At 39.1% G+C, this 11,530-nt stretch overlaps 1 protein-coding gene across 11 annotated transcripts in view; it reads right to left on the bottom strand.

Moving 5' to 3' along the window:
- TTLL5 (tubulin tyrosine ligase like 5) overlaps positions 1-11,530 on the bottom strand; it is a 161,499-nt gene that overhangs the window by 7,088 nt on the left and 142,881 nt on the right. For 2 of the 11 annotated variants that reach the window (XM_058162395.1, XM_058162397.1), the window contains one exon: positions 3,413-4,305. The exons of 8 other annotated variants lie outside the window; for them this stretch is intronic. In XM_058162395.1, the coding sequence (XP_058018378.1) occupies positions 4,265-4,305 (41 nt within the window). In that variant the 3' untranslated portion in view covers positions 3,413-4,264. Of the gene's footprint in view, positions 1-3,412; positions 4,306-11,530 lie in introns of those variants that run through there. One more of the 11 variants, XR_009152624.1, reaches the window with a different exon arrangement.

Here is an 11,530-nt window from a genome sequence, read left to right as displayed (position 1 = left end):
ATTTGTTTTTAAAGATGTGTTAAACCTGTGACTGAACTTGTAGTACTTATATTATTTTGAACTAGCCCCACTTAAAAAAAAAAAAAAGGAAAAACCATTCTATTGTTATTTGCCATTTATGTTCTCAAGGGACTAACTTGCAGACATACTAAAATTATTATTAGTTTGTCCAGAAAGTAGATTGACCAATCTAGATAACCTTGAGAGACATGTAGCAGGATGAAGGATTGGTTTCAATTGTTATGAATAGAGGTTAACGTAAGTATCACAGTGAAAAGGGTAAGCTCTCTGGTTTCCTTAAGGCCCTTACAACTGAAGAGAGACGGCACTTTTAAAATAATAGTTGTTTCAATTGCTTCAACAATGAAATCAGCCATATTCAAAAAGCACTACATTTGTCAACCTGACTGCTGACACATTCTCCCTATTGCTTACATGTCAGTTTCACATAGCAATAGCACTTAAGACTTATATACCGCTTCACACTCCTTTTACAGCCCTCTCTAAGGGGTTTAGAGAGTCAGTCTATTGCTCCCAACAATCTGGGTCCTCATTTTACCGATCTTGGAAGGATGGAAGGCTGAGTCAACTTTGAACCTGAGATTTGAATTGCCAAATTACAGGCAGCTGGCAGTCAGCAGAAGTAGCCTGTAGTACTGTATTCTAACCACTGCGCTACCGCAGCTCTTATTTAGACATTGGGTGGATAATTTTTAAATAATTAACTACAAGGATCTAGACAGGCTGAATGAGCAAACAAGTATAGGGTGGTAAGAGACTTCTTCTCTTTGCCCAATCACTGTGGCTCTGTCCTAACTCCCCTGTAGCCTGGAAATAGTCACCTCATGCAAATCAGGACAATAACAAAGGTGTTTTGTCCCCTACTTCCCCTACCCCACCCCCATTTTTGGGTTCAAATTATATTGGATCTTTATTTTAAAAGGTGTTTTTTTTTTTAGATTGCTACTGAAAGAATTGTGTTGGAAGACCTGAAGGGCCTGGTTAGAGATAAAGTGTTCTAGAGAAAATCTATGCGGAATGCTAAGAATCACACTGATTAGGTGGCACATAATCAATCAATCAATGAAAGCATAACAGATAGTCTTCAAGGTGAGGAAGAACACATTTGGCTTCCAAACTACATGGAGGCCCTTAGGCAGGGAAACAGAAAATCACTTTTTTAGCATTTTTTTGCTAAACAAGACAAGTGGGCTATTGGGGTTTGCCAGTTCAAAATCTGACATTGAATTGCATATTCCTCTTCTTTATTTCTCTTAAACCCTAGCTAGGCCTCTCTCTAGCACAACCTTATTACTGTTCACTTTCTATCATGCTGTTCTAATTGCTAATAAGAAACATTTTTTATGAAACATGAAAAATTCCAGATACAGCAGCTGGGGTTGTGTCAATCTATCATATCAACTCTTTGGCTAAGAGCCTGTGGCAGGAAAACTCAAATTCAGATAAGAGGGCACTTCCCACTCATTGCTTAGATTTTAGCCTTCTCATTTTTCTCTTAAGATCTCCTTGATATATAACAAGTTAAAAGTAAGGCAAGTAAATGTCCCAAGGACATACTTTGCTGTGTTTTAACTTTTGTGGACAAGAGACATCTCTTGATTTCTGAAATAAACTATACAATTTTGAAGTGAAATAGTTATAAATAAATCACAGCATATAAATTTAATCATCTGGAATTTTTCTGCTCTACAATTACTTCCGATGCTCCTTAAAAATAAATACAGGTGAATGCAATTTTTTCCCAGCAAGATATATTCTTTTGAAAACTGAGCTAGGTTTTGATTTTCATATGAAATTTCTGCATAATTCCACTTCTTTGCTTAAATGTCAGTCTCTTATGTAACAGCACATTCGAATATCAACTGCAGTCTTCAAAAGTTTTAGACTTAATTATAGAACCACCTTTACAATAAAGAACAAAACATCTCATTTTATACCTTTCACTATCATAGTTCCTTTCTGCTGCACAAAGTATCTCCGGTACAAAATATCTCTAAAACATATATTAATAATTTTGATCAAAATTAAGAATGAGGACAAGCTAAAGAAAATTGCCGGAAGATTGGAAATATTGCCACACCCTACAAAAGATGCTTTATTTTCCTTAATGTGGCATCTTATTTAATGCCTCTAAGATAATGTAATAGAATGATATAATTACTGAGATGTGGGGAGATTCTACCTTCCATTCTAGAATGCATTTTATAGATCAGACAAAAGCTTAGTCTTATGCTGACGATCAATTGTGAACAGCATTTAGAACTGTTTGATGTTCAACTTCCATTATTTCTGTAGATGAACAGGAGTAGAACAAAACTAAAAAAAAAATCTGAAACACTTGAGATGATGTTTGGCATGAAGGTAGCACATATTTATAGAATTGTCTTAACATCATGAAAGTATAATTCTGGATCAGATGGTAAGGATCACAGAATCACAGCTACTTTATTAAGCAGGGCATATCTGGGGGACTTAAGGATCTTTCTTGGATGGCATCTAACAAGCTGGTTTTGATTTTCAGTTCTAGCAAGGATATATCAAGAAAATGACCTTAAGTCAGAGTACTTGAAAAACAAATACTAAAAGCAATTACTTTTTAATCTCAAAGCTCTTATTAGTATTTGTCTGTAAACCCCTTTCCCCCTTTCAGCGCAAAGGCTCCAAATTCATTCAACTTCTTGGGCCTTGTGAAATGTCAATATAAGATGCATATGTTCATTGTCACTGAAATAATTGGAGAGTTTGAAATTCTGATTTTAAATTCCCTAATTAGTTTTTTTCCTAGATGTGAGAGTACCTAGACACAATGGGAATTATTTTATTTAGAAGCCTTGAAGCAAAATCGGGGGAAACAAAATGGTGTTCAGTAGCACTCAAAATCTGTTACTCTCAGCTGACATTTGCTCTTTAACCAGCATTAAAGTTGAACTACTTCTCCTTATCTTGTCCACTAACAGGACAAAATCCACATATGTGGATCAAAAACCATTACTTTCTCTGTGAAGTTCAAAATAAACAGGACAACTCCTTGAAAAGTTGGAATAGCTGAGATATGCAAAGAGCCACAAGTAAACCTCAGAAATAAAGCTAGAAAGCCATCTTGGTGAAAAAAACAAAAAACAAATAAAACTATACAGCAAGTGGAGAAACAGGCACACAGTTCAAAAAATAAAAAACTTTCCCCCATAAAAAAAGAAGAAAAACCCCTGAAAACAGTCCTGTATGTATGCATGATGTATCTCTACCTATTTTCCATCACTGCCTAATTCAATGTAGATTTTGTCACTCCTCCACTACCCTAAATATTAACTCTGGCCACCTGCCATGCACATGAGTCCTGAGATACCCACTTAAAAATTATGCATAGGACATAACGTTTTGCAAAGCAAAACATCTGAATTGCAATGATAATGTTCTGTGTTTGCTTTGCAAATCTTTCAAAAGTTGAATTACTGATAAATAAATGAAAAGCATTTAGAGTGTTAAATGAAGCTATAATGATAACCGATGAAGCACCTTTGTTCAGATTCATCATCTAAAGGATGATATTATCTATGAAAGGGCCGAGTCTTGGAAACACAAGTTATTAGAATATCAGCTTATGAAATGTAAAGAAATGTGAGGAAGAACATAATACAAGAAAAAATGCTGGAATAAATTGTCAACTAATTGTGGAGAATAAATTATAAATTAAACGAACAAATGATTGACTTTATTCACAGACTGAGAATTTTTATGGCTTCTTGCCAACATTGAGAGCATCCAGCACAAGTGTCTATAATCAGTCATCATTTTAATCACATGCGTTAACTGTAGTCATGTTGTGCAAACTGTGTCCACCATCTAGTAGAGAAACTTCATCATGCTCAGGGGAAGCCGAAATGTCTAACTGGAAAGAGAAATCTGGGCCCGGTATACATAATATAGACACAACTCAGAACTTCTATCTTATGAGCCATAACCACAATTTAAAGGCTATCTGGTAGAAGATGTGATATAAAACACAAAGGAAACCCTGAGACTTGGCAGCAAAAGCTCCGTGGAGTAGAAACCTCATGTCAGAGCTTGAATGCTAATTCCACAAACACTCGGCTGTTTTTCTCTCCTAAGGGAAAATTCTGGAGTCTGAGACAAATCTTGTTATCAATCTGGGTGTAGCCAGGAACGTGGAATGATGAACAGTCATTCCTGCTTCATTTCCTCCTTGCATGCTGAAGCACTGAACTGATTGTTTGTTCATTATTTAGGAAGAATCCTTCTTCAAAAAATAATCACAAACAGGAGCTGAAAGAAACACACAAAAAACATACATAACAGTTTTCAAAACGTGTCCACTGACTCACAAAATGCAGGAGTTTCTCTTAATACAACTGAGGAAACTGAATGGACAATCCACAAAGCTTTAATGGCTGCCACTGGAAATGCTGCTGTATTACTTCCAATCTCTTTTTCTGGGCTTCTCATCTATCAGAGATCAGAAAAGGCTCTGCGATCATCTCCTTACAAAGATTTTGGGTAACTTATATGGAAAGAAGTCCTAGTTGCTCACTACATGATATCTGGTGTGCTCCAAGTTGGACCCCAATATGCCTGAAAATAGTGGATGTTTGAAAATATGAACAATACATTAAAACAAACTCTTCACCTAAGATTACCAAACGTTGCTAATACATGTTACTGAATTTGTGATATTATTTTTCAGTCTAATCAGCTGGCATTCAATAGTTTTATTCTTATGAAAAATACATATACATATCTGTTCTATCTCCAGATTATAATATTCTTATCCCCCATCTCCTTCAACAATGAGAACCTTAATAAAGATAGAAGCAAATCTGAAAATAGATGATGATTTACACTGCTTTCATAAAATATTTCATTTAAATGCTTTTCTAACATACTTTCTAAATTCCCATCACATTACGTTGGAAGACGTTTTACGGTTAATTGTCTCTAATGGTAGTACCAAAAGTATTTAGCAGCAATTTATCAGAAGAGACCTTGTCCTGGGCTTTTCATGAGTTTTCTAGATTTGATGAAAGACATAATGCAAAACATCTCTTGAGATTTTATCTTCTCTTTAATTAAGACAAACAACATCTATTTTGAGTTGTATTCCTTAACAAGATTAATTAAGGTAGAAAAGCCAGGTCTGAGCTCTCCCACCTTCTCCTGCCCATTTTTACTGATAACCAGCAGGAAAGAAATGAAGCCATGGACTGAGATTTAAAATGTACTGGAACAGGAGTGGGTTTTTTTCTTTGCTGAACATTATGCACCTTAAGCTCCTTATGCATTTAAGTTCTTCAATGGCATATGCATGCATTCAATATTGTTGATTTAATCTCTAAATAATGTCCTATTTCTGAGACAAAAGATACTGGCAGTATTTAGGCTGGCAGCCTTTTGGCTGGTAGAGTATAGTCTTCTTTCTTTCTGGCTTCCCTCAGATCCGCCTTGCTGGGTAATTTATGTTCCGTGCTGGGCCCCACTTTTCTTTAGTGTACTTTTCTGTATCATGCTCTTGTCCACTTCATGATTTTGTCTTGGCTTCTCCTCAACTTTTACTATTAGTAAAACACTGCCCAGCCCAACTCAGGATCTTCAGCCAATACTGCTCTTTACTAAAGCCAATACCCAATGTTCAACAGCAAACACTACCTAGGAAATTTTAGACTGATTGGTCTATAGCAATGTTGGCTGAAACAGAAGTGAGCACACGCGTGCACACACATACACACATGTGCCAGAAACTGGAAGAGCAGCCATGTGCTCATCTGGCAGCTGCTCTTCCAGTTTCCAGCACTCCCATGTGCATGAAGACCAGCTGCCATAGATTCGCCATCATGGGTCTATAGTTTCCTTGGTCTGTTATCTCCCCCTCCCCCCCCTTTTTTTTTTGAAGATAGGAACCACATCAGCTCTTTTCCAATCCTCTGGTAGTTCCCCTGTTCCCCATCTTTTAAGGATATGATAAAATGGTTCTGAGATAATATCTGTCAACTCCTTCAGAACTCTGGGATGTAATCCATCAGGTCCTGGTCATTTATAGTCATCAAGATCAGAAAGGTGTTCTCTACCATTTTCTTGCTTATTTTCATTTTTATTTTTAATCTGTCTTTTACAGTTATGTTTTTGGTAGGCTGAGCTCTAGTTTTTGTGTGTGTGAAGACTGATGAAAATAGTAAGTTAAGCAGCTCTGCTTTCTCTCTATTACCTGTTACTTCCTTGCTGTCTTCTCTCTTTAGTGGGCTGACTGTTTCCTTGATTTTTTTCTTATTATTTATATATTGAAAGAAACTTTTTTTATTATCTTGGACAGTTGTTGAAAGTCTTTGTTCATTCTGAGCCTTTGCTTTTCTAACCATCTTTGCAATTTTGGGCCATCTGCTGATATTCTGCCTTAGTTATAAGTACATTTTTTGTACTTATCCTTTTTGTCTTTCAGTTTATCAGAGAGATCTTTGTGCAACCATGCTGGTTTCCTTTTGGATTTCTTGTTGTTCTTTTTCAGTGGTATTGTGTTGGACTGTACTTTTATAATGATATTTTTCAGTGTTTCCCATGCTTCTTGAGTTGTTTTCCCCTTTAGAATTTTTATCCATGAAATTTTGCTTAGGCTCTCTCTGAGTTTATTAAAATCAGTTCTTTTAAAGTTTAAGACACTGGTTAGATTGCATTCTATTGATTGTGTTTGCATTATATTGAATTCCAATATGACGTGGTCACTGGCAATTCCCTCTATCAAGGTTCTGGCAATTCCCTCTATCACTTCTTCTTCTCTATTAGTAAGAATTAGGTCCAATATATAATTTTTCCTCTAATTCCCTCCTCTATCTTTTGGATGACAAAGTTGTCAGCTTAAATCTGTTCAATCTCCCACTTTTTGCAATTTGTCTTCCATTTGATATCAGGGTAAAGTTTACCATTACTACTGTGGTATGTTTCCTACATACATTTATTAAATGATTAGCAAAGAGTTCATCTATTTCTTCTGCTTGGTTGGGTGGCTTGTAGTATATGCCTATAGCAATGTCATTTCTCCCACTTTTATATTGACCCATATAAATTCTAGGAGGTTTTCATCAAAATGCTAAGAAGCCATGCATAGTATGCAGGCTATCACAGACTTCTTTTCTTAAGCTAACCTAACCTTAACTGTAATATTTGGAATTTAACTGCATTTTTGTGAACAATTATGGAGAATTCAACAGCACACCATATAAGTCATTTTGGGGTATAACATAAGGTAATGCAAAGATGGGCCATTAAAAGGAAAACTCTGAAAATTATGCATAGAACAAAATTCTGTGAATTTCTATTTCCATGAATAGATTCTAAAGTTACTCAGCCATTGAGTACTATAACATGAAAAATTGTATATAAATATGTATATAAGTTAAAAGGAGGGCCCAAATTGTTGGGGGCATTATGCGGACTCTGTAAACTGCTTAGACAGTGCTATAAAGCACTATGAAGCGATATTAGGGGGTCTAAATGCTATTGCTATTAAAAAAAGTTTTGGTTTCATATGATGAGTGGAGTCAAAATAAATATTTGTACATCACTCTTATATAACTTCAGTGTCGCTGCATAAATTGGATACATCGTAGGAAGAGATTCATGCTAGTGTACGGTAGCCAAAACTCAGAAAGACTCTGGCACTGATATATAAATTATGAAGAGTTTATATGAACAGCTATGAACATCGGTAATTGAGACCTTATTTTCCCCTTCTGTTGATTTCTGCTATGCAACAACAATTGCTTATTTAAGTTAACAAATGATACTTTCCTCTTTGCTAGGCCTACTTAATTTATAGTCTTTGGATGCCTAGGAGTGTCCTGGACCCCAGGGCCCACTCACATACTGCCTCTTATCCTTTTATACTCCTAAACATTCCTCTCTCACACTTCTGTCTCTTTCATGCATATAGTTCAAGAATCTACATATAATCAAACACAGGTACATGCTGAATTATTTCCAGATGTTCAGATCTTTATATCAGGCCTATGAGAGAAAAGATATATGTAACTTCTCTTCCTTTACTCCTGTTGACATTTTGAACACAAGAGTGAACATTATTATGAATGCAAAAAGCTTGTGAGCATCTGAGTCACTATTAGCTCGATTTCCTTTTCTCCAATATCCTCACTTGTATTACTTATTTATTTATACTCCGCCTTTATTATTTTTACAAATAACTCAAGGTGGCAAACATGTCCGACTCATTTTCTCCCTTCTATTTTCCCCACAACAACAAACCTGTGAGATGAGTTTGGACTGAGAGAGAATGTCTGGCCCAAGATCACTGCTTCCCAAGCACATCCAGACAGGCCTATAATCTATAATGTCTTAATCTATAGAAGCTTTAGAAAGTGTTTCCCCGCTTTAAGAATTGTAGATTTCAATTCCTTGAATACCTCAGCCAGCGGTTCCCCCATCAGACTTCTCCATTGATTTTGCTTGTTAAAATAACACACAGGGTGACAAGACACTGCAACTGTCATAAATATGAACCAGTTGCAAAGCATCCAAATTTTGATCACATGACCACAGGGATGCCGCAAAACAGTTATAAGCCACCATTTTCCAATCCTGTTGTAACTTTGAATGGTCACTAAATGAACTGTTGTAACCTGTATAACAAACCTAGGAGATCCTCCTCTCTCAAGTCCATGGCATAGTGCAAAAAAGGAAAATGACAAAAAAAGAAGTCAAAACCAAAGCCATAGCAGCTACAAGCTATAGGAATATCACCTATTCCTGTATAGTTCCAGCTCCTGCTGCCACCTCAAATCTAAAAGCCTCCAAACTTCTGGTACAGTAAAGTTGGCAATTCCCTGATGACCATCATCAATGGAGATTACTGAAAACTAGCACACTTGAGTAGTCATCACCAATAAGCTGTCACTGGCATCACATCCAACATAAGAGTTTTGCAACCAGCCTTATCCTCAGGAAGATGACTCTCCAGCCTGGATCATCCTGTGGCTGGAATTCTTGTGCTGCCATCCAGCTTATCAATGATACTAAATTGGCTATTGCCTGCTCTCTAAGGAGCTACTCGCACTGCTTTGCCAACTCTGATTTAAATCCACCAACTTTTCATGGCCACCTGACCACACTCTAGTCACTCAGCAGGTCATTCCAGAGGACTGGCTCTCTGCCAGCCCCCCCAAGCCACTGCTGCTGTTTCTTGTATTGCACCAAACCAAGAAGGTCTTCACAAGCCTCCAATTATCCCAAACACTTCATACATTTAGATAATTGCCAAATCCTCTATATATCATTCTCCTGACATCCTAATATCACCTGATATCTGGATTTTCAGCAACCAACACCTTATGTCCTATTCCTTATGTCCATGCAGGCTAAAAATCTACACAACCACACAATCAGGTGTGACAGAAGGAAACGTGAAAGTGAACATTCTCTTCCTGTTTTATGGAGCAGTTTTCTTCCAGAAATAAGAATACTCTATTCCTTTTAATATTTCATAACTTAGTAACACCTTGATTATTTTGTTATGCCTTTGGAAACTGAGGAGAACCACTCTACATTATCTGGGATAAATTATTTATTTATTTATTATTTATTTATTATTTAGATTTTTATACCGCCCTTCTCCCGAAGGACTCAGGGCGGTGTACAGCCAGATTAAAACAAAATTACAAAATACAATTACAATATATACAAAATTAAAACAACAGTTAAAATACATATTCTATAAGTGGCCGAGAATTAAAACCGTCGAATTGACCCATACTAAAATACCCCCATTAAAATTATTAAAAATTCAAAAATTTTAAAATTTAAAAATCAAGCCAGTCCCGCTTGAATAAACAGATACGTTTTCAGTTCACGGCGAAAGGTCCGAAGGTCAGGTAATTGGCGCAAACCGGGGGGAAGTTCGTTCCAGAGGGTAGGTGCTCCAACAGAGAAGGCCCTTCCCATGGGGGCCACCAGCCGACATTGCTTGGCGGACGGCACCCTGAGAAGACCCTCTCTGTGTGAGCGTACGGGTCGGTGGGAGGCATAAGGTAACAGCAGGCGGTCCCGTAAGTACCCGGGCCCTAAGCCATGGAGCGCTTTAAAGGTGGTAACCAACACCTTGAAGCGCACCCGAAAGACCACAGGTAGCCAGTGCAGACTGCGCAGGAGCGGTGTTACCCGGGAGCAACGTGTGGCTCCCTCAATCACCCGCGCAGCTGCATTCTGAACTAACTGGAGCCTCCGAGTGCACTTCAGGGGTAGCCCCATGTAGAGAGCATTGCAATAATCTAGACGAGAAGTGACGAGAGCATGAGTGACCGTGCATCCCGGTCAAGAAAGGGCCGCAACTGGCGAACCAGGCGGACCTGGTAAAAGGCTCTCCTGGAGACGGCCGCCAGCTGATCTTCAAACGACAGCTGTCCATCCAAGAGAACGCCCAAGTTGCGCACCCTTTCTGTTGGGGCCAATGACTCGCCCCCAACAGTCAGCTGCGGCTGCAGCTTACTGTACCGGGGTGCCGGCATCCACAGCCACTCCGTCTTGGATGGATTGAGTCTGAGTCTGTTTCTCCCCATCCAGACCCGTACGGCTTCCAGGCACCAGGACAGTACTTCGACAGCTTCGTTGGAGTGGCCCGGGGTGGAAAAGTACAGCTGAGTATCATCAGCGTACAGCTGGTAACTCACCCCAAAGTCACTGATGACCTCGCCCAACGGCTTCATATAGATGTTGAACAGGAGAGGCGAGAGAATCGATCCCTGAGGCACCCCACAAGTAAGGCGCCTCGGGGTCGATCTCTGCCCTCCTGTCAACACCGTCTGCGACCGGTCAGAGAGATAGGAGGAGAACCACCGATAAATGGTGCCTCCCACTCCCAAACTCTCCAACCGGTGCAGCAGGATACCATGGTTGATGGTATCAAAAGCCGATGAGAGATCTAACAGGACCAGGGCAGAGGAACAACCCCTATCCCTGGCCCTCCAGAGGTCATCCACCAACGCGACCAAAGCTGTCTCCGTGCTATATCCGGACCGGAAGCCGGACTGGAACGGGTCTAGATAGACAGCTTCATCCAGGTACCGGGGGAGCTGCCATGCCACCACACTCTTTATAACCTTCGCCACAAAGCGAAGGTTGGAGACTGGACGATAATTACCCAAAATAGCTGGGTCCAGGGAAGGCTTCTTGAGGAGGGGTCTCACCACCGCCTCTTTCAAGGCGGCAGGAAAGACCCCTTCCAACAAAGAAGCATTTATAATTCCCCGGAGCCAGCCTCATGTCACCTCCTGAGTGGCCAGCACCAGCCAGGAGGGACACGGGTCCAGTAAACATGTAGTGGCATGTAACCTCCCCAGTAACCTGTCCACGTCCTCGAGAGCCACAGAATCAAACTCATCCCAAACAACATCAACAAGACGCGTCTCAGTCATCTCATCCAGATCATCGCAATTTTGGTCCAAACTATCCCGAAGCTGAGCAATTTTATCGTATAGGCAGGTAGTATCATGTTCTT

Source organism: Ahaetulla prasina, chromosome 1 (assembly GCF_028640845.1).
Source record: "Ahaetulla prasina isolate Xishuangbanna chromosome 1, ASM2864084v1, whole genome shotgun sequence".
Classification (NCBI taxonomy): domain Eukaryota; kingdom Metazoa; phylum Chordata; class Lepidosauria; order Squamata; family Colubridae; genus Ahaetulla; species Ahaetulla prasina.
The sequence above is the reverse complement of the archived record's forward strand: the minus strand, read 5'-3'. Positions and strand labels throughout refer to the sequence as shown.